This window comes from Orbicella franksi, chromosome 10 (assembly GCF_964199315.1).
Source record: "Orbicella franksi chromosome 10, jaOrbFran1.1, whole genome shotgun sequence".
Classification (NCBI taxonomy): domain Eukaryota; kingdom Metazoa; phylum Cnidaria; class Anthozoa; order Scleractinia; family Merulinidae; genus Orbicella; species Orbicella franksi.
The window spans coordinates 4,263,022-4,285,698 of record NC_138154.1 but is presented as its reverse complement, the minus strand read 5'-3'; the positions used below and the strand labels follow the sequence as shown (position 1 = coordinate 4,285,698).

Here is a 22,677-nt window from a genome sequence, read left to right as displayed (position 1 = left end):
GAAGCTCTATTGAGTGTTTTAAATGCGCCCAAAAAACTTTATTATTATTATTATTATTACACAACTCTTTATACAACTGTATGCTAACAGCCACTTCAAGATTAATATTGAATCCAGAAACAAACATGGATGCACTCTTCTATCCAGAAATTATTATGCAAACTACTAGTCAATCATCAACATATACTATTAACATCACAAGGATCTACATGTATCAAAAGAAGCATACGGACTGTATGAACAATATGTTTTTTTACATTGTTTTAACTGCATTTACAGTAACATTTTACAGCATTTTGCATCATCTTAAAGCTGGCAATCAAAAAAAGAACCTACATCCTGTATGCAAATTGATTATTCTTATTCCACATGACAATATTTCTTTCCAGTCATGACAAAACATATTCAGAGCTTCAGTGGAATTGACACCATTGACAAGGTGTCTATTTGGGACGAACTGTTGAATTCTCAGTTGATGACTTTATAGACCCTTTTCATACATGGCTGCCAATTTGAAATTCTTTTGTATGTATTTAAATTAGCCTCAGTAAACTTGTTTGGGAGTAAAAGTTCTTTGGAATTATCAACTCAAGAACGAGGTTAGTCGGGCTAATTTTAATACTTACAAAAGAATTTATAATTGGCAGCCATTTATGAAAAAGGTCTATTCTGTAACTGGCTTAGATATCACAGCAAACCCTCTTGACAGTACATGTACAAGTTAATTTGATATCTGTAAACAGTCTTCAATAAAATTAATAACAACTTACCTATGTTGATACCTAATGATCAATATTACCTTATTTATTTAAATGTATACCTTTATCTTTCTAGTGATGGCCTATTCACTTGTAGTACTTTAACTCCTGAATACTGACATTTAAAACTAGCTTTCCAACCGAATGGAATAAAAGTAAATCTAAGCCCACGCAAGTACGCTTTACGGACCTTTTTTTTCCATTGAAGGCAGCTTGCAACCAGAGAGAAATCTCCACATTTTGTTGTTCTTTTCCTGCTGATTTAGTTTTCCAAAACTGTTGTGCATGTGAAAGCGACAACATTCAATACAGACAGCAAGGTACTCTGGGAAAGACTGGAATCATGTGGCAACAGAAAAATCAAAATGTCATCTCACGTATTGGTTCTAAAAGTTCACAGAACTCGGAGAAATTGGAGTAAGGGGAAAGAAAAGAAAAGTAGTCCAAATAAACAACTTGTTCTTATATTTTACTTCAAGTTCATACAGTGGAACCCCTTTAATACGACCACCTTTGGACAGTGGAAAATTGGTCGTATTAATGGGGTTGGGTCACATTATGATGCAGCACGCCTTAAACATGTATTGCACATGAATACCTTTAAGTCCGTTATAAATCAACCTTCTTAATATTATTCTTCAACCTTACAACCTTACAACCTTGTGTGGAGGCACAACAAGTGCACTCAACTCCGGAGCGAGTGGTCCAGGTTCAAGCCCGGCCCGGAGACACTGTGTTGTGCTCTTGGGCAAGACACTTTACTCTAACAATGCCTCTCACCACCCAGGAGTATAAATGGGTACCGGCAAATTCCTGGGGAAACCTAACAAACTGCAGGGGAGTGACATGCGATGGACTAGCATCCCATCCAGAGGGAGAAGAAATACTCCTAGCCACTTCACGATACAGAAACCGCCATAAGCTCCAGCAGCTATGAGCCAGTCAGCTCCAAGGCTTCACTTTTTCTTTTTTTACAACAGCAATTCATTGCAACTGAACAAAACTGATTCCATGAAATGCGAAAAAGCAATGACGTCTTTCAGTTCCTCAACAGGATATGGCCTCTTGTGAAATGTCCATTAGAGCCTTTATCTGTCAGATTGTGTCTGCCTTCATTCAGCTTCCTCACTGGTCAATTTAACCGGTCGTATTAACGGGATAATTTTATAAAGAACACAAGGACCGAGCACTCCAAAAGGTGGTCATTCGATGTAATAATGGGGTTTTCAGATAGGAGAATGAGTGGACTTCTGCCCCGGCCATAAAAAAAGTGGTCATAATAAAGGGGTGGTGGTTGGGTGGGGTTTAACTGCAATGGCAATACATTAAGCTGAATTTTTAGTCGCCCAGTTATGTTTAAGTTGCCACTGGCGACCTGGCGACTGCCAAGTTTCAGTCCTGGATACACAATGGTTTCTGGACCTGAAGCCAACTGGAAAAGGAAACCACTTTGTGAAACTGTTCAATCCACATTAAAACCTTTTTTTGAATATTTCACTCATTTTCTTTTGTTCAGGGGACTGGGAACCAGACCTTGGCCCTCAGCCAACTGTGACAGAGAGGGACTTTGAGGGTGTCAAGATAGCCATTTTGTTGGTCATGTGGGCAAAATCTGCCTTCTGATTGGTTCATTCAAATTTTCCTGCAATCTGACCGGTCAACAGCCATAGCGTTGCACTTTTGTCCCGCATGGCAGACACCTTTTGACCAATTGTACGTGTCGCTGTTTCTTCCAATGAAAATGCGTGTTGATCGTGTCCTCAGATTATTTTACTAGGGGACGGGACGGTGTTTGCCAGGTGAAAGCTCGATACCCATTGATTGTGACTTTTATCGTCAGGGTGTTTTACTGGATCTTTCTGCAGGTTCCGAATCACATTTACAGCTGCCTTTGAAGCTTAATATTGTTGGTAAGAAGCTTTGTGAAGTGTAGTGTATTGTTTTATGTTGTCTGTAGTAATGGAGTGAGTAATTTTAAATGGCTCAAGTTAATTACGAAGCCATTTCGACATGTTCATTAGCAATCTAAGGCCCAGTTCAGACGCCGAGCTTTCCATGAGCCGAACCAAATACATTGAATTAAGTACATGAAAAGTTTGGCGTTTGAATCAGTTAAGAATGGCTATTTGAATTTGGAACGTTCTTCCCGCCTAGCTCAGCTGGAAATTTCGGCTTTGGAACAGCTTTGATTCAGACGTCGAACTTTTCATGACCTGAACCTAATGCATAAATTATTATAACGTATTTTACAAGCAGTTTTTACTTTGCCTGAAAATTGCTGACATTTTCGATGTAATTTGGTTTAAACTAAACAAAGTTCCGCGAACTGAAGTTCAACGTCTGAATCAACAGGTGTAGTTTTGATAACTTGGGTCGGTCCACATTCAAATTAAGTTCGGCTCATGAAAAGTCCGGCATCTGAACTGGGCCTAAGTATCGTTGATCGTGTTGCTTTCAAGCGGCACGAACTAAGCTGGTACTAGTTTGTATAGTCCACACTGTTGTGTTTTGTATTTTGCAATTAAGATCTGCTTCTGTCAAGGGCATAGAGAAACGCTGTCATGCCGACAGAGCAAATTTTCACTCAACTTATTACGAAGCAATGTTTTTTAGACACCCGGTGTATATAGTCATCATATGAGGCTGCTTCAAGAAGTGCTTGCCTAGGTTTCCTTTTCTATATGCGCAGCTGGTCCAATTAGTACATAATAGGGATACATGCCAATGCCTTGTCATGTCTTCATTAGGTGGCATTACCATTATCTCTTTGTGTCAGCTCTTGTGTGAGGACCATTGCCATTCTTGTTATCTTCTGGGGAATTTATTCATGTTTTTGGATGCTCAGGTTTTTTGTTTTTTTAATGTAAAAACAATTACAGAAGGGGAAAACGGTTTGTTTATCTAATTGTATTTTTGTTCTCAATGATGTCTTTTATCACTTGGTAAATATGATGTAGTTCTCACCAGCTAAACTTTGCCACTAGAGATTCAGTCTGTTCTGTTTTGGTTTCATTGTCAGTTGAACAAGACTTTAAAAACCTTACTCTTACTCTTGCAGTTGTTTCTGATTGAATTTTGTTTTCTTTTAAATTTCCCTTTACTGAGGAACAGCTTTTAATCTACAAGGCTGTATGTTACTTTAAAACAGTCAGTCTAACTTAAAACATAATTGCATTTGTGTGATTTTGTGTTTAATAATAATGCTTTGAATTTCTGTTTTTGCAGTAATGGATGATCATCCTGGGTTGGACGAGGGAAAACATACACAAACCAAAGAAAGTCTTAGTAGAGAAGGGACTAGGGATGGTGAGCATCAGCCCTTACTATGATATGTATCAGTTGCCATGTGTTGATAACTTTTTTAGAGTTGTGTCTTGCCAAAATAATTCATTTTTTTGTTACCTGTACGTAAATGGGTCTTAATTGTAATGGCAGCACTTTCTCAAGAATTTTAGGGCTTATGTCCTAACTTATATTATGCTTCAATATCTGGTTACCTTATGAGTTTTCTCTTGTACACTAAGTACTCCGGGTGTCTGGAAAACTCGAATAGCGAATAGCGAATAGTCCCGAATAGCGAATAGTCCCGAATAACGAATAGTCCCGAATAGCGAATAGTCCCGAATAGTGCGAATAGTCTCAAATGGTGCGAAGAGTGGCGTACAGTCGCGAAAAGTGGCAAATAGTGACGAATAGTCGTCAATAGTCACCGCTTTAGATCTAATATCCAGCGTTAATTAATTATCCAAATAAGCAACAGAATTTCAGTGAATTTATTACCTTTTCTTCTCCAGACTCAGGCTAGTAGGCTGTCCATCACCGACATTAAGAAAACAGAAAACACAAGGATAACCTAATAAAGACGTATTTATGCTTTTGCAGTGGTTAAAACAGAAGAAATTACGTCGAGAAACACCTTTTGTCCTGATAAGCGTCTGTGCTTTCTAGCGGAAAAATCCCATCCTAAGGTGCTACGAGGTTAACTGCGAGATGCTGGGTACCCTATTTGTTATTATTTGCCACTATTTGCTACTATTTGCCACTGTTCGAGACTGTTCGCCACTATTCGCACTATTTGTACTATTCGCTATTCGGGACTATTCAGGACTATTCGGGACTATTCGCTATTCACTATTCGGGTTTTCCAGACACCCAAGTACTCCAGCAATACTAAGAAGAACATTGCAAACCAAATGCGTTAGAGAAAGCCAACTTATAGTTTTGGTTTTTTTTCAAAACACACCTTCTTTGAACCTGGATAAATTAGCCAGTTTCTAATTTTTAATTCCTTTTCATCCCTGCTATGAAGGCCTAAAATTTAGCACAGGGAGTGTTTAGTAGATGGAGTTTCAAAATCTTAAGGAAGAAGTGATACAGTACTACTTTAATGCATAGCTTAATGTCCTTGTGTATAAATTAAACTAGTCAACAACCCATTGTCCCCACTAGAACAAAATAATTTTGTTTTTAAAATTGATATAAAATACAATTCTCAACTTACCAGTAGTTTGGGAGGTTCTGTGGTATATTATAGGTTAAGGTGTAGATGTATGGCAGTGATACAACCAATTTTTGCTGCATGTTACACAGAAAATATTTGCATATATCATATGTAGCTACTTAAGCATTTGTCGCGTGCACATATTTTTTCTATTCTTTGTTGTGTCTCTTATTTAAAACCCCAAAAGCTGTGAACAAGACAGCTTGTAGCAAGTTAAGCTTTCTCTGTTAGCAAATAACAAACTTAACTTTTGAAGTGCCATTTACAAAGTAACCAACAGCACTTAAATGACAAAACTGGTAAACCATACATGTACAATTGCCCCTATTGTATTCTACATGTATACTTACCGCCTGCAAAGCACTCACTTTCTTTCCTGCAATGGTTTGGGGTACAGCAAACATAAATGAATTGAGAGGTTGAGGAGTCGAGGAGGCAGAGTAGAGAAAACTTTTGGATGCCGCAAAGCTCTTAGAATGAGCTTGACGGCTATTAATGCAGTGTTCGACACTAGCTTTCTTGCTAATTTGCCCTTTGGGTAACTAGTTCTGTTTTTGTTGGTTCCCCATGTATCTTTAGTTGCCTACCTAGTAGACTTTTGTTGCCCATTAGCACTCATGAGAAAATTTCAACTTGCAGAAATGCTCAACTTTTTTGTAAACTTCCCTTCTTGTTTTGGTGTTGCAACAGTGATTCATTGGGTGGTTAATCAGTCATGGAGCACATCCCTCACAAGATTTTAAACATCCACGAACTGTGCCCACACATTTTGATGAGACTCCACCTTTCTGACAAACAGACCCAGTGAAGCACTTTTACTGGTCAAATACGATGAACCAACGGTCATGAATGAAAACATAATTCATGCCCTGAAGCACACTATTATCATTAATATTATTATTATTTTTATCATTGTTGTTTTTACTATTGCTATTTTTATTTATTATTATTGTTATTATTAATTATTGTCTTTTTAAATATATATTAAGGAACTGCAAAAAGATGGCTCAGCCTGTGCCTGTAGTACCCATTTTGTATTTGTAATCATAGATTAATGAAACTGCTTCTCTGCCTCACCAGAGATCAGTCAGGAGTAACTTACAATCCTGACAACAGTGCCCCATTTCTTTTCGAGTCACAACAGTAAAACTTGTAGCCAAAATATTGCAGTACCATGCAATTTGTGTGGAAAGACTTTGACACAAAAGTTATTTCCAAGTACTGTTGCAAAATGCATCTTTGAAAATTCAAGGAGGTTATCAAGCATTTTATAGTGTTTTTAGAACTAGGGATTAATACTTTTTATGGTTCGCACGATCACTAATCAACCAGCCACTTTGATTTAGCAAGCTCTGGAGCAAGCTTCTCACAAAATTTGGGTTCGTGGCTTGTTTCGGAAATGAGAGTCAACTATGTAGAAACTTTCAGTGAATGTTAGAGTTGAGTTTACATGTCTTTGACCTTAATACTTCCGAACTTCTGCTCAAATGATTTCCGCAAAACTTGGGCATGGTTTGTATTAAGTCAAAATAAGCTGGTTCCAGAAACTGAGTAAAAGTATGCCAGCAAATTTTTTCCTGGTAGTGTTGTTGTCCAAAAAATGGGGTCCAGTCAAACACCAGTGAGAATATAAATATTATCCCCAGTACATGGAATTAAGTAACATTATCACCAAGTGAAAGACAAAATATTTTCCAAAATTTCTTAACCAACACTTCAAAGCCTCAAAATTTATGTTGCAAACTTTGACATGGGTGAGTGTGCCCAGAATAACGGCAGAGCCACCTTAACTAATGATGAAATGGAATCAATAGAATAACCATGATAAGAATGGTGTTATCCTTTTGATACAATAACAAACAGTGGGGCTTAACTTTTTAAAATTACAGAAAAACTCAAATTACATCCAGGGCCACCAGATCACAGTTTTCAAGCAACATATATTTAAATAGAAAGGAATTATTAGCCAAATTAACTTTAACATTTCTCTGAAAAGAACATCCATTGACATTTATAGGAATCACACAAACACTGGACAGAATGTCCTGTTTTCTAGTCATGAATGTTGACTTCACAAAATTGCTTGGGTTAGAGCCTTGTTGCACCAGGCTTCTGGTATATGTGAAATAGACTCTCTCTTTCAGAAACAAAGGACAATGATTAAAACGTTCCTGTTAGGGAATGGCTTTCCTAAATCTGTGGCTTCTAATCTTGTGAGGTATTTCAGACACAGTAGTTCGGAACCTAGAACATCTTATCCCAATAACAACAAGACTACGAGTTTTAAGGATTTTAAATTCTAATGCGGGGTTTGGGACTGGCACTAGTTTTGCTAGCCTAATGATATAATTTTGAGAGCAGATGGGAGCTCCTCTGGGAGCCTGTCCAGGAATCCCCATCAATGTCCCAGACCAAAAATGACATGTACTGTATTACTTCATCTCATATAGGAAGTAAGTGATGTCTGAACAGTTCATTGAAGTGCCTTGAAACCAGAACCAGAGTATTAACAATATTACAAACAACACAACAAAGAAAGTACAGGATGCAAAACAGAGCACAGTGATGCAAACCCAAATGCAAGTTAATTTTGAAACCAAATTGAAAACTGCTATGTAGAATGAGACAGGTAACTGCAATCACCACTAGTGGTTTGCTATTTGCATGAAAAATCAGCAGACATTAAGTTGAAGGAAGTGAGTTTATAGAGAAATCCATTTGCATCATATTAATCAAAAACCGGTTTTCTTATTTAGGTATAGAAATGCAGTATGTTAAAAAGTAGTTTCTTAGAAATCGATTTTGAAATAAAAACTAGCGCTAAAAAGTCACGACGCTTCTACCTCTCCAAGGTCATTTTCAAGTGAGTAAAATTTGCTAAATTAGCATATAGCCATAAATATGTTAAAAAACAAGTTATAAATGCAATTTTACTGTCACGTCAGTAAAATATAGTTAATGGAACGTGACGCTCGTAATCAGTAAGCCTTTCATGGTGGCGTTGTTTTCAATTAAGCTATTGTGTAGGCAAGCTCCCAAGGCCAAGCAGACTCTGAGATACATTGTATTCTAGCTCAAACATTATGGCTTTGTTACCTCTAGCATATTATAATGACCGATAGCATTGGCCAAAAATATTAAAGCACTATTCATGGCTAAGAGTATACACGTGTAATGCTAAGCTGTCCGGTAGTACAGCTCTTTCTACTGGCTTTCCCAGCAGACAAGCGTCTCGCTATAAAAGCTCAAACAAACTGTTCAGAGTTCACTTTGGTGTTCTGTTGTACAGCGCAGTTAGCACTTGCTATACTATTGTTAAAAATTTTTTTTTTTCATGGCTCACCGCTCACGCCGTGCTTTGAACACAAACCCGGGAGAGGATCTCTCAAAGCTTTCCAGCGAAGTCCTCAAACTCCGTTTACAGGCCCTCAATCTTCCAATCACGGGCTCTAAAGGCCGTCTCAAGCGGGCTACGCTGGGTAATGCGGCTGCACCACAGCGAAAGCCACAAAAACGTCTGTCTCAGGCCAAAGCTCGGCGTGGGCGTTCAGCGAAAAGGACCGCCATCGAGTCGCAACCATCTGATGAAGCTGTAAACCTTCTACGCAGGCGAAATGTGCCATCAAGCCTCGAGCACAAGCAGGAAGACAGAGCCTCCTTGTCCTCGATCAAGGAGATGTTGGAGTCCGATCCCGAGCCGGACATCCCAATTGTACCAAGTTCCCAACAGGACACCGGCTTCAGTCCCGTCCAGCGTTCAGCGATCAAAGCCATTGTGACACAATCGGTACACTCTGCATTCTCCGCGTTCTGAACACCGCCTGCAACAACTCCAAGCCCATTCACTCCTGGCATGGCTTCTCCTCTGGGTCTCTCAAGGCCAGTAGATAAAAGCTTGGAGGACAAGATACTCAGGGGTGAGTACATTGACTTTGCCTTGCTTTTGCCAGACAATCAATATCAATCCCAGACCCCTGAAATCCAGCTCCGCTTGGACGACCCGTCCCCAGGCCCCATGGGTTCCCCTGTCACCATGGTTAGAAGGAAAAAACCAGTTGTCGATACGTTTCAAGTGGCTCAACGCATTCATGGTGTACATGATCGTCCTCGTCACTGCCTACCCGCGAAGGGCACTCGAGCTGATTAAATATCAGCAAATTATTAGCAGAGCGGTTGCCAAATTCAAGGGCTTGGCCTGGCTATCGTACGACCAGCAATTCCGTCGCCGTGCGGCATACAACTTATCCCTAAGCTGGGATAAGGTCTACCTTGAACTCTGGACGGTGACTTTCCCGGGCCTGGCTAAGCCCCACTGCAACGTTTGCTCCAGCCCTTATCACGCTGAGGATGTCTGTCCTTCTGCTGAACTCAACAGAAAACCGCGTACTTCCCAAACCGTGTGCTTCGACTTCAACAAGTCCTCCGGTTCCCGGCACCGCAACTGCAGCTACCCTCACGTGTCGCCGCTGCTACTCCAGTAACCACATCGCCCCAGACTGCACCAGGCAACAGTCCAGCCCCACTAGCAAGACCACGAAGCCCAGCGAGAGTAGCAAGAAGTAAAGTAGAGCAGCAACGGAGCCAGCAGAAGCCACTAGTATCCTCCCCTATTGTCATTTCTCGCTTAGAATTAGAGTTAACTAATCATCCTGATCGTAATTTTGTTTTTAATTTGCTAAGTACGCTTAAGGAGGGCGCTCGCATTGGTTACTCCGGGCCGCGTTCAGACCGGGTCTCCCCTAACCTTATTTCGGCAGTACAGCACCCGGATGTAGTTTCCTTGAATCTGCAAAAGGAAGTAGCTCTTGGGAGGGTAGCGGGTCCCTACCACTCCCTGCCCCTACCCAAGTTTCAGTGTCACCCGGTGGGCGTGGTTCCCAAAAAACATTCAACTGACTGGCGCACTATCTACCACCTCTCCTACCCCCAGGGTGATAGCATTAACGATTACATTCCAAAGGACCCCTATTCCCTTAATTATGTCCGGGTCGACGATGCCATCCATATTCTCCAGTCCCTGGGAAGGGGAGCCTTCATGGCCAAGACTGATCTTAAATCAGCCTTCCGCCTGATACCAATTCATCCGGAGGACTGGAGCTTGCTGGGTATCCACTGGCAATCCTTTTAAATCAGCTGTCGGATGGGCTTGAATGGATCCTTAAAAGTAACTATGGCCTCCAGCATGTTATTCACATCCTGGACGACTTCTTCATTGCCGAATGGTCTAAATTGGCATGTTTATCTAGCTTTAGCACTCTGCTACGGGTGTTCATGTCCCTCAAGGCCCCTGTCGTAGCGTCCAAGACAATAGGCCCCTCTCAGGAGATTGAGTTCATGGGAATTGTTTTAGACAGCATCCGCATGGAGGCCCGCTTACCACAGGATAAACTCTCCAGGATTAATGAACTGTTGAATTCTTTCAAAATACGTCGCTCAGTACGCCTGGTCGAGTTACAATCACTCATTGGGACTCTTCAGTTTGCATTGAAGGTGGTGGTGCCCAGGAGAACCTTCCACCACATACGGCTTAATAAGGAGTTCTTTAAGGATCTGGAAATGTGGAAAGTTTTTCTCTTAAACTGGAACGGGCGTTCCTTTTTTCTAGAGTCTTCCCATACCCCAGCTCAGAATCTAGAGCTCTACACCGATGCCACGGGTTCTATAGGCTTCGGTGGCTATTTCCAGGGAAGGTGGTTTCAGGGTCGCTGGCCTCCCCACATGCTTTTGAACCAAAAACGGGGAATAAGTATCGAATGGCAAGAACTCTTTCCCATCGTTGTCGCTTGTGCCATGTGGCACCCCTCTCTTGCCGGGAAACGCCTTCAATTCTGGTGTGACAATATATCGGTCGTGTCTATTATAAATTCTGGGCATTTCAAAGTACCACGCATCATGGACTTGGTCAGGCAGCTCATGCTCCTTTCTATGCAGCACAACTTTGTAGTCCGGGCTCGCCATGTCCCTGGGGTTTCAAATGAGATCGCTGATGCACTTTCCCGCTTTCAGATGCAGCGCTTCCGGGCCCTCGCTCCCAACGCCGACCAGAGTCCTTGTATCATCCCGCCTTTACTAATGACCCTTAAAGGGAGGAAGTCCTAACGTATGCCACCTGGGGTCTTGCCAAGAACACAAATCGAGCTTACAGCTGTGGGGAAAAGCGTTTCCTAGAATTTTGCCTGGTGAATCACCTCCTAGGCCCAGACGGGGACGTATTACCTGCCTCCGAAGGGACACTGGTTTATTTTGCATCCTATCTAGCTAGAACAGTGCATCATAGCACTATTAAACTCTACCTAGCGGCCGTTCGTAATCTTCACATTACGGCAGGGTTTAACGACCCCCTTAAGGGTAAGCTCCTTCTCCAGAAAGTCCTGCGTGGCATTCTTCGCTACCAGGGAGACCAGCGCATCTGTTGCCAACCAGTAACTCCTCGGGTGCTTTTAGCTATTTGTCCCGTCTTGCAGTCATGGCTTAGTCCGCGAGATTTTTCTATGATATGGGCCACTTTTAATTTGGCGTTTTTCGCCTTTCTCCGTTGCAGCGAGTTTACATACGCAGGGGTTCGTCAATTTAACCAACACTTTGATCTTTGTACTGATTGCATAGCCTTTCATCCCAACCTGGCAAGCCTGCAGCGTATGACGGTACATCTCAAGTCGTCAAAAACTGACATATCTAGGCAAGGGCAGTTCCTCACCATAGCCGGTACCTCGTCAGCCCTTTGCGTGGTTGCGGCCATGCAAAAGTACTTTCTTTTAGCTAGGCCAAAACAGGGGCCATTGTTTTACTTCCAGTGAGGTCGCTATCTTACCCGGGGTGTGGTGTCGAACCTCCTTAAGGACAGTTCTAGAGTTGCCGGCCTCCCTTATCAGGGTCTTAAAGGCCATAGCTTTCGCATAGGTGCAGCTCAGTCGCAGCCGCCGCTGGCTTGCCGGACTGGCTTATTAAAGTTCTAGGTTGCTGGTCCTCGGATTGCTACCAGCTTTATATTAGAACTCCTCAATCTACATTAGAGTCAGTCGCCCCCAGGATGGCTAATGTTTCGGGGGATTTCTCACCGATCTAACTCTTTTGTTTTGTTTTTCGTATTTGCTTGGGGGATGCATTGCCTCGCATGCATTGGTGGCAGTTAAGTCAGCTCGTAGTGCTGGGGAGATAAGTGAGGTTCTTGTTTCACGCAATCTCCGGAAGTTACACAGGCTTACCTAACGCAAGGAAGTGCTCCCCCATTAACGCCAACTTGGGGCACTGTTTTAATTAGTAATTTGCGTGATAACCAAACAACAAGTCACGATTAGATTATTTTGAAAGGAACAGTTACATTAATAGACGAAAATATAATGTGGCGAAGGCTAAAATGTGATAAAATATGTGAAAAAGTGTTAAAAATACACAATGGAAAAATAAAATAATCTTAGCAAGAATTGCTCTAAACAAATAATTTGGCGCAAATTGAATCGCACTGTTTGTTTAGTGTTGGATTCAGTTCTTTGATAAAAAAAACATTTCAAAAGTAAGGCAGTAAAATTTGTTTTGACACTCTTAAGATTCGAAAACTCTGCGCGATGTCTTCTGGCTCCATATCGTGCTGCTCTCTGAGGTGGTTTCCGATTGCCGATCCTTTGTGTTCTACAATTCGTTGGTGTAGGTGTCGGCATGTATAGTCGACATAGCCTGCATCACACCATAGTTAGTAGTATGATCACACAGGCCACACCAAAATGAATACACCACGCGTTTTTGACTCACAAGAGGCTGCTCATCTTCCCTGACCTTAATTTCATCCTTGATCTTTCTACTCGTGTAAACTGTGCTACTATCTGCATTGATCTTCTGACTGAGGTCAGCCAGCTGTTTACGTACTATGTTTGCAGATTTCTGGTCCTTGTAGGGCAACATGATTCTGACTGGGGCTTCTCTTTTATCAGCCACTCGGGTATGTGAATCCTCGGACACTTTTGATTCAATAAATCTGCAAATAGTTGACTGACAAGGTCGTCAGGATAGCGCAGTCGGGAGAAGATCTCTTTAAGGCGTTCACATTCTTCGTGAAAAAACTTCCACTTTCAAAATACAGTATGCATATTTATAATTTGAATTATAATATTACTGTTGTACTTTAGATTATTTTTCCAAAGCTCTTTTTCCACAATATTGTTGTGTCTATTAATGAAGTGAATCCCTCTCCATATTTTTAATAGCCTGGCCAAACCATACCTGGAGGCATTAGATGATATGATCGATGAGGAGGAGGGGGAGTTAGAAGAAGACGAAGAAGAAGGACAAGAGGATCAAGAAGAACAAGAGGAAGGGCAAGAAGAACAAGACAATGATGAAGACCTCTACAGAAAGTTAATAGAAGATGAGTTTAGTGACAGTGATGTAGAATAATCAGTATTTTGTAGATTCAGTTTTTAATTTTTTATCAATATTTCTTTCACAGATATATTAATAAGTAGTAATTAAGTAAATAGAGGATGAGTCTGAAATTGTTTTGATTGTTCTACATTTACAACAGCTTATTCAAATTAGCCCAAGCTCAAAGCCTGAAGAAAATATGTCATTACTTTTTTTTACTAATTGAACCACAAATCACTGTGTTGTCTGTGAATAGTTTGTTGGATCTAGATTTAAGGGACAAAAGCATGACAGAACTTTTCATCTTTGCAATAAGAACCCAGTCACAGTCGTGCATGACTAACTGTGGCCACCTTCCTTGGTTAAAATAAGCTAATCAAAATGCATGAACTAGGTATGGTGAAAATATCAAGCATCAGGTAGCCTGTTGATCAGTTGACAACTCCACCTCTCACATTTCTTTTCATAGTTTTGGATTTGCCAGGTTTGAATGGAAGCCATAAAAAAGTTGTTGAAAACATGTCAAAAAATGCTGAAAAAAAAATAGTTTGGTGGCCTGTGTTAGAAGTGCACCACTGTAAATACAATAAGTATTATATTAGTATGTCCAAAAGGCATTTACCTGTCAAAAATATTATTTCTCAATCTAATTCCAACTTTGGTTATTTTACCTTTGTAACAATACAAATCTCAAGATTATAGTGGTTTTACAACACAGGCTAAAAACAGGCCCTAAAATATAATTTTCGAAAATGTTTGGATAAAGCAACGGTTTGTATCATCCGTGAGCATTGCAGATAATTCAAGCCAATTAATTCAAGGTCACAAGTCAGATTGTTTTGGTTCGCCCGTGTGTAGAAAGATCCACATGTATAAGATTCCGGTTGATAGTGATAATGGTAATTATACCTGCTCATGAAAACACCAGTTGTGTAAATTCCAGTCTAGCCATAAATAAAAAAAAAAGATTTGTGATCTTCTTTGTCATAACTGAATTATGTTATTGACCTAGTATGAGGTCCGTGTTGGTGAAACATTGGTCGAGTTCTTCACCTTGCAATGTTATGGTGAGATCCATAGACTTGTAAAAAGAAATACCCATATCAGTATCCGACGTAAATTTCATTCCATGTTCAATGCTAAATTCCTGAGTGGTGTGCCTACAAACGAGGGCTAACTATAGAGCTATAAATCAATGAACATAATAAATCCCTCTAAGATTCTCCAACCGAAACAAGGGATAGGTTGTTGAGGTATCACTGAATTCCTTATTTTCAACCTTCTGCTTTCATTTCGTCGTTTCTCCCGGTTAATAACAGGCACCCGTTGTAGCTAGTTCCAGCCGATCCCAGGAATGCAAATCTCACTAGCAGTCAGTGCTCTGTCTGATAACCATAACGAGTACTTTTAAGGGTATCAAGTCTTATATCGGAGATTCGGTGATATTTCTTTCTAAAAACAAAAACTGAAATAGTGTTCAACATAACCTGCCTCAGCACGTTTGCGAAAATCTATTGGTTCCTTTCAGAGGTTTTTTTAAGAGAACTCGGCTAACCTCCAGGTATGATTTCCGTACAGCTCCATACATTAATTATGTATGCAACTATGTCAAACCATCACATTATACTCAAACAGCAATCGTGAAAAGAACGAGTCAGTCAAAAAATTGCATGCATAATTAATGTATGGGGTGGTGCAAAAATCTTGCCAACCTCCCTGTCAAAATAAGAGAGCCCCTCTGCCAGTTTTGTCCGCATAGTATAACTTCCACTGACAGAATCGCTATGATAACGATGACGACCACAAAGCCCTTTGAGGTGTATTGAATAGGCCGCAAAGCGCTTTATGGTGTTTTGAATAGGCCACAAAGCGCTTTGTGGTGTGAAAAATTGGAAAAACCAAATTATTCCAGAAAATAGCTGAGATATTTGCGAGTCAACGAGCCATCCAGTTTTCAATATTAAATCCCAAAATAAACCACATAGCGCTCTGTGGTGTTTTGAATAGGCCACAAAGCGCTCTGTGGTGTTTTCAATGGGCCACAAAGTGCTCTGTGGTTTTTCGACTACTACTGCTTTGTAAAGCAAAGCAGACTAGGAACAGTTAGAAAGCACTCCGGCCATAAAATCTACTCGACAAGAAACTTTCTGTAATAAATGTTCGATGCTACAAGAGACGGCTTACCCAAAAAGGTTCAGTCAGTCAGCCTCAACAAACCTATACTGAGAAGAGCGCTTTCGTGAACCAGATTTCATGTGAGTGACATGATTGGGAATAGAAAAAATATTGCACAGATTGAGGGGTAGTTTTACAGCACCGAAACTAACATTGGTTACACTGCTTCTCAGAAATTTTGTTTTGCCTCTGTAATATCATTGAACGACCTGAATGATTTGAGAATAATCAAAGCACGGAGTTTAATATTGGCTGGCCGGGAACACGTAGTTCACAAACCGGAGAGCAACCACTGTTTAAATCTTCGATCAAACTTTCATGTTGAATTTGAAACCGAAAATACACTAAGCGGTTAATTTCCGATAGAAGTCTTGTGAGGTAAATGCAATTCTTACAAATAGTCGCTGCACATTTACGTTCAGAGTTACTCTGGTTCAGAGTAAAGACATACAAAGTCAAATACTGCTTCCGTACGCTACCCCTCAAAAAATCAATTTTGCTCGAAGACCGAACTGCAATGGAGTTTAGTTACCAGTCTTATGCTGCGTGTTATTTGATAGAACACATGATATGATTGGCTCCATATATCACATTACGTCAGAGGACATGTCTGCCACGTGGGACGACTGCAACGGTACAAACAGCCACAGTAACAGTCTGACTACTACAACATTTACCATTTATTTTGCCACAAACATCATTTTCACCAACATCATATACATATATCATACCACAAACATTGCCACAAACATTATCTATCATATCACATACCCTGTTTCCAAAATTACCATTCATCACACTCGAGACAACATAACCACAAATGCCATCTATCATACATCTACCCATTTCCATTTTTAGCATTTGTCATCTATATTCCACCAACACCATTACAGCAGTCATTATTTATCATTCCACATTCATGCCATTGTCATAAACATCCTCTATTATACAACCTATCACATTTCCCCTTCCATTTGAAAGGGAATGTAAATCTTGGTATGGCTGAGCACTGCCACAGGTATTACTTTTCATTCTCCTTTAAAAATGCATTTCATTTCAGTTTGCCAACACTTTGCCTTATTTTTTTTTTATTTCCTTGTCTCTGATTTAACTTTAATTCTGAACAGTGTTTGACTTTTGCTTCTGCTTTTTTACGTTGGCTTTCACTTTGCGTCTTATTTGCATTTCATTTTACATGTACACGTGTTATAAAGCTCAAAAACACGTGTAGAATTAAGTATTTCTGGTACATGATCCAGATTGTTCATTTTTTTAGCCCCAAAATTGCAAAAGTCTGTAGAGCCTGTAATCAAGAAGAAACAAAACGTTGAGGACCGACCTCACTGTACATTGAACTTTGCTGAATCAAACATTGAACTCCTCTGAACACTAAAATGACTTATGTAATTAACATGACAGCCAGTAATTTTTCTAGATGGCTAGCTGAGGTCACAGTTCTCAATTTAGCTTCAGCTAGTGGCTTGTTTGCATCCTTAACCCTTTAAGCTCTGAGAGTGCCATATGGCACTCTTGCGTGACTGTAGCTTGCTCCCGAGAGTGCTATATGGCACTCTGAGGCCTTCATGTATTGTGTCCAATCAAAAGCACTGTTATATCATTGCCAGGCTGTTCTATTGTGTTTCAACCAATAGACAAGAGTTTTAGCTTTCATTTTAAGTGTCGAACGTGGCAAGGTTTCACTTAGCATCACCATGAAAATCATAACTGAAATGTGATGGCAGCAGCTAGTGAAAGCAAAAGCAAAGAGGACACCTTTTTGGGATTTGTCGAAGAAGATCGAGAGGCTGTTGCTGAGTGGAGACTAGCTAGATTTGAAGCTAGAAACCAGAGTGACTTAGGGTCGAATATTTCCATCTCTTCTGTGGCTAGTGAAGTCCTTTCAGACTTGTCAGACTCCGAAGAGGAAGAAGAAACGTGGAATGCAAACGTAAACCCCATAGAGGCCTCACCATTCACTGCAGCTACTAGCCCAACTTCTGGCATTGCAGAGGATGGAACTGCGACTGATTTCTTTTACTTGATGTTCCCAGAAGAACTTATAGAACATATTGTCATCGGGACGAACCGCTATGCTCAGGAATGCATCGCTACAACTCTGGACCACAAATGGTTCGAAACAACGTTCACTGAAATGAAAGCATTCATCGGTCTTCACGTGCTGTTCGGCATCAAACAGTTGCCTGCAACGCACCTTTACTAGAGCCAAGATCCACTCATTGGCGTCCCTTTCATTCAAAAAGTGATGTCAAGAAATCGCTTCACCAAATTGTTGAAACATCTACATCTAAATAATAATGCGAATCGCTACAACTCCGGACCACAAATGGTTCGAAATAACGTTCACTGAAATGAAAGCATTCATCGGTCTTCACGTGCTGTTCAACATCAAACAGTTGCCTGTAACGCACCTTTACTAGAGCCAAGATCCACTCATTGGCGTCCCTTTCATTCAAAAAGTGATGCCAAGAAATTGCTTCGCTTAATTGTCGAAACATCTACATCTAAATAATAATGCAAATCGCTACAACTCCGGACCACAAATGGTTCGAAATAATGTTCACTGAAATGAAAGCATTCATCGGTCTTCACGTGCTGTTCGGCATCAAACAGTTGCCTGCAACGCGCCTTTACTAGAGCCAAGATCCACTCATTGGCGTCCCTTTCATTCAAAAAGTGATGTCAAGAAATTGCTTCGCTAGATTGTCGAAATATCTACATCGAAATAATAATGCGAATCAAGTTCCTTGTGAAGATCCTGCCTACGACAATTTATTCAAAGTTAGACTAGTTCTTAATTGTGTCGTCCAGTGTTGTAAAATGGAACTGAGACCACAAAGAGATTTGTCTGTGGATGAAGCGATGATAAAGTTGGTTGGCTTGGAATGAAACAATATATGCCGATGAAGCCAGTTAAGCATGGGATAAAGTGTGGGTTTGCACCAAAGCGTTGAGCGGCTTTGTGTGCGATTTTCATGTTTACACAGGGAAGCAACAACATGGCACGGTGGAGCAGAACAAGTTAACCCGGAACTTTACTGGCAGAAATCATCATGTCTTCTATGACAATTTTTTCTCAACAGTTAAGCTTGCCGAAGATCTGTTGGAAGACAATATTTATTTATATGCAACAGCAAGAGTGAACAGGAAAGAGTTTCCTAAAGATCTCACTGCAAACACTCCTGGTGTCAAGCGCTTGAGACAAGGAGAGGCGCTGTTTCTGCGAAAAAACGTCATTGCAACTGCCTGGAAGGACAAAAACGTTGTTCACTTTATCAGTACCTAGAGCAATCCAACTGGAAATGACACTGTAAACCGTAAACGTGACGGAACTATAATCCAAGTACCAAGTGTTCCAGTTGTGAAGAGTAACAACAACAGCATGGGAGGAGTTGACCTTCACGATCAGTTGCGTGCTATTACAATGTTGGAACTAAGTCTGGGAAATGGTGGCGCTATCTTTTCTGGTTTTGTGTTGATCTAAGCATTGTCAATTCCTTCATCCTCGAAAAGAAGGCCATAAATCATTTTACAAGAACGCAACTCGCATATCAAGTCAAACTTGCAAAAGAACTCATCTGGGATTTCAGTAACCAAGGAAGACCAGCTAGTTCAGAGGCTGGACACTGGCCGATTCCATTTTCTAAAGGGCGCTGCAAACGATGTCTCAAGCAAAAGAAGACAACATTTTGCCAAATGGGCTGCCAACGCTGCAACAAGCGTGTTTGCTTGGACTGCTTTGGGAACCACATTGGTGACCTAAGCTGACATGTCACAAGCTTGCATAATTCAAAATATGGAGTACAAGTACCCTAACATTTGCCTCAAATTTTACTCCATAATCAGAACTTGAGACTTTCTTGAAATTTATTTTAATGTATATAGATTGATTCATTGACAATTTTCAGTTTTGTTAAGATTTAACTTGTATTAGAGTTTTTTGGCTTTTTCATTGCCAAAGTACATTGTGTATCAATGTAAATAATGAACATTTTCTTAGTTGTGCAATATTTTGCTTGCTCCAATTCCCCCATGATTAACTGTGCACTGTAATTAAGGTTTAGAATTAAAGATTATTTCTTGCTGAACATTTTTTGTCTTGTGTTTTGACATTCACCTCGTAGTTTTCGAGATAAAAGACAAAATGCAAGACATGGTCAAAAGAAGACGTTTTGGTTCTGCAGTGCCTGCTGGGTTCCGGGAATAGGGGTTCATGTTTCTTCAATTTCCTGTGGAGCTTAAAGGGTTAAGTAATGGAATGATAGTTCAATTTCAGAGCAAACAATACGCAAGTGTCAGGTTAACCACAACTTTTCATGGAAATGCCTCGATTTATTTTTGGGTCTAGTTTCTGGGTTTGGTCGGTGCTTGATTTGGGAAATTGGGGGGGTGGTTGAATTTATTTAGATATGTGATTATTTTATGGTCAATGACCCCTTTCACAATGACTTATTTCGAGCATCATTTTCACCCAATTATTGCCACTCTTTCCGAGAAAACCAGTTTTGCAAAGTACTGTTTGCTTTGAGTGTCAGGATACCTTCCCTTAAGCTTGTAAATTAATGTCATTTGCTTCATGTTTGGAAGACAGAAATTTTCGAATTTGACAATTTAATCTCTGCAAGGCCACCTTTTGACTTTTGAAGCTTGATCAACTATTGGCTTAATCAGTTGCAGGAAGACTAATCAATCACTTTTTTAATGAAAAATTGATATTATTACAATTGTACTAGTTAGTGCTATTTCAGGAAGTAAGGATCATTGGCAAGTAATGATCCAAAAGTGGACCTGAATTTTCTGCAGTGTTATAAAGAGCTCCATGATGGGAGATTGGATGTGTCTGCCATGCGATCATTTCCTCTGTCTGAATTCTTTTCCGTTCACGGAAGCCCTTTCTTCAGGCTTGCTATCGACACCCATCTTGTGGCCAGCAAATGCCACCAACATTTACCGAATTTACATGGCTTGTAAGCCACAACCAATTTGCTTATGACGATGAGCAGCCGAGAAACTAACTTGACAATGCTCGACTAGAACTCGACGTAATATATGTGTGTTCTGAAAGTTTTTGCTACTAATGTGATTTTCTATCCATTGTAACATCTTACTTCGTACCCGAATATTTTCATAATTGTGATGTGTTTTGGGATGGAAGCACAAAAAACAATAGCGGTGATAAAACAGACTCCTTTGCCAGAGGCCATCGACACAGTCACCAATACAGTGGAAGGAGTTGTCCAAGGAGTCACCAGTGGAACAACATGCTGTATAGGCAGTTTCAGTTCCTCAAGAATCAAACTCAAGCTGCCGTATAAAAGAGACAATTCATCAGCTCAGTCTCGAAGACCTGGAAGAACAACCTTATTATAGCTATTGTTTTCAAACAGCCACAACTCCAGGTCAGTTTGCAATTATTGTAGATTTTCTTAAATGTCAAAAGTACAGATATCTGTTGTACAAGCACTTTTATGATGTCAGAGAAACTGATGATCCAAGTTGCAAAGGAAATCATTTTCACTTACTGCTTTATGGTACTTTCATAAGTAGCAATGGAAACCAGTTGAAACCAAGTCAGATTTACTGTTATGAATGGCTTCAAAAGTACAGTAAGTGTTATGGGATTTAGAGCCCTAGTTGTTCAATCACTTCAAGGATACATTCAAGGATACAACTATTTGAAGAAGTATCCAAGAGTATTGTCAGCTTATTCAGATGAATTAGTTGCCTTAGCAGAATCTGGAGAACTTCATCCGACACCAGAACAACAGAGAATTAATGTACATGACTACAACAAGAGATTATTAGAATCTCAGAATCCTAAGTTAACCACACCTACGACCCCAAGAAAGAAATTTAAAGCAGACAGGTTTACCGCTGCTGATCACATGTTTTCGGAGATATTAGATCTCCTGAAACGGAGAAAGGTTCAAAGTTCTAATTAGTTATTAAAATGGGCAGCTCAGAAAGGAGAACCTTATAAGAGTTAACATCCAACTGTATGTGTTCAAACTTTAATCAGTTGTTTGAGAAAGCTATGACACAACTGAAGTTAGAAATGCAAGATCAAGCCTGGTATGAAGCGTTGTCTTCATTTTCTCCAACGGAAAAAAGTTCATGTCTATAGGAGAAAGCATTAAGCTCATTAAGGAGGTTAGCAACCACAACGGAATTCCTATTCAGTCCATTGATAAACAGCTAGATGTCACTGAGATATTTGGCATTATTTTGTCTAAGAGAAAGCGTAAGATTAACTGTGTTGTATTGTATGGTGCCAGCGGTGCAGGAAAAACTATTTTACTTAAGTCAGCTTTCAAAGTCTTTCCCGGCTGCACCTTGCTTTACCAAGGAGTTTCAAATAATTTCATGTTTGAGTCTTTAGAAGATGCACAAGTTTGCTTGTGGGACGAGGATCTTTTCGGAGCACAACATCAGGAATCTACTAAGAAGCTTCTAGGCAGCGAGGAATTTGAGAGTGCCACAAAATACAGACGGAATGTAAAGATTAGCAGGGCAATCCCTGTAGGAATAGGTGGTAATGTTCTTCCATGGAGTTCTATCTTGACATGTGAGCACCGGAAAGCCTTTGGAAACAGATGCATTGTAGTTGAGATGTCTGAAACGCCCACCCATGCAGATTACAGCAATAAAGGCGTGATTCATCCACAAGCTTGGCTCAGTATAGACAAGCCATACTGGGCGAGAGTTAATGGGCAGGAGGAAGTCCCACAGTCACAAGAAAACTCGCCAGAATAGGAATTCAGTGGCAAAGACCACAAAGATCTGTTGTCCATTCAAGACCCAAGTGAACGTTCCAGTACTCAAACAGTACATTGAAACATTAGAGAACTCAACTTTGACGAGCCTTTG

At 40.4% G+C, this 22,677-nt stretch overlaps 1 protein-coding gene and 1 pseudogene across 1 annotated transcript; both read left to right on the top strand.

Moving 5' to 3' along the window:
- The first annotated feature begins 4,058 nt into the window (after positions 1-4,058).
- On the top strand, positions 4,059-9,740 carry LOC145501184 (uncharacterized; annotated as a pseudogene).
- A 790-nt stretch (positions 9,741-10,530) lies between these two features.
- On the top strand, positions 10,531-11,358 carry LOC145501452 (uncharacterized). The gene has a single exon (XM_081480928.1). The coding sequence runs from the start codon at positions 10,531-10,533 to the stop codon at positions 11,356-11,358; it is 828 nt and encodes a 275-aa protein (XP_081337054.1).
- Positions 11,359-22,677: the final 11,319 nt, after the last annotated feature.

What these genes read in the sequence shown, in the direction of transcription:
- LOC145501452 (XM_081480928.1), top strand. Translation starts at nt 10,531, where the DNA reads ATGTCCCTCAAGGCCCCTGTCGTAGCGTCCAAGACAATAGGCCCCTCT.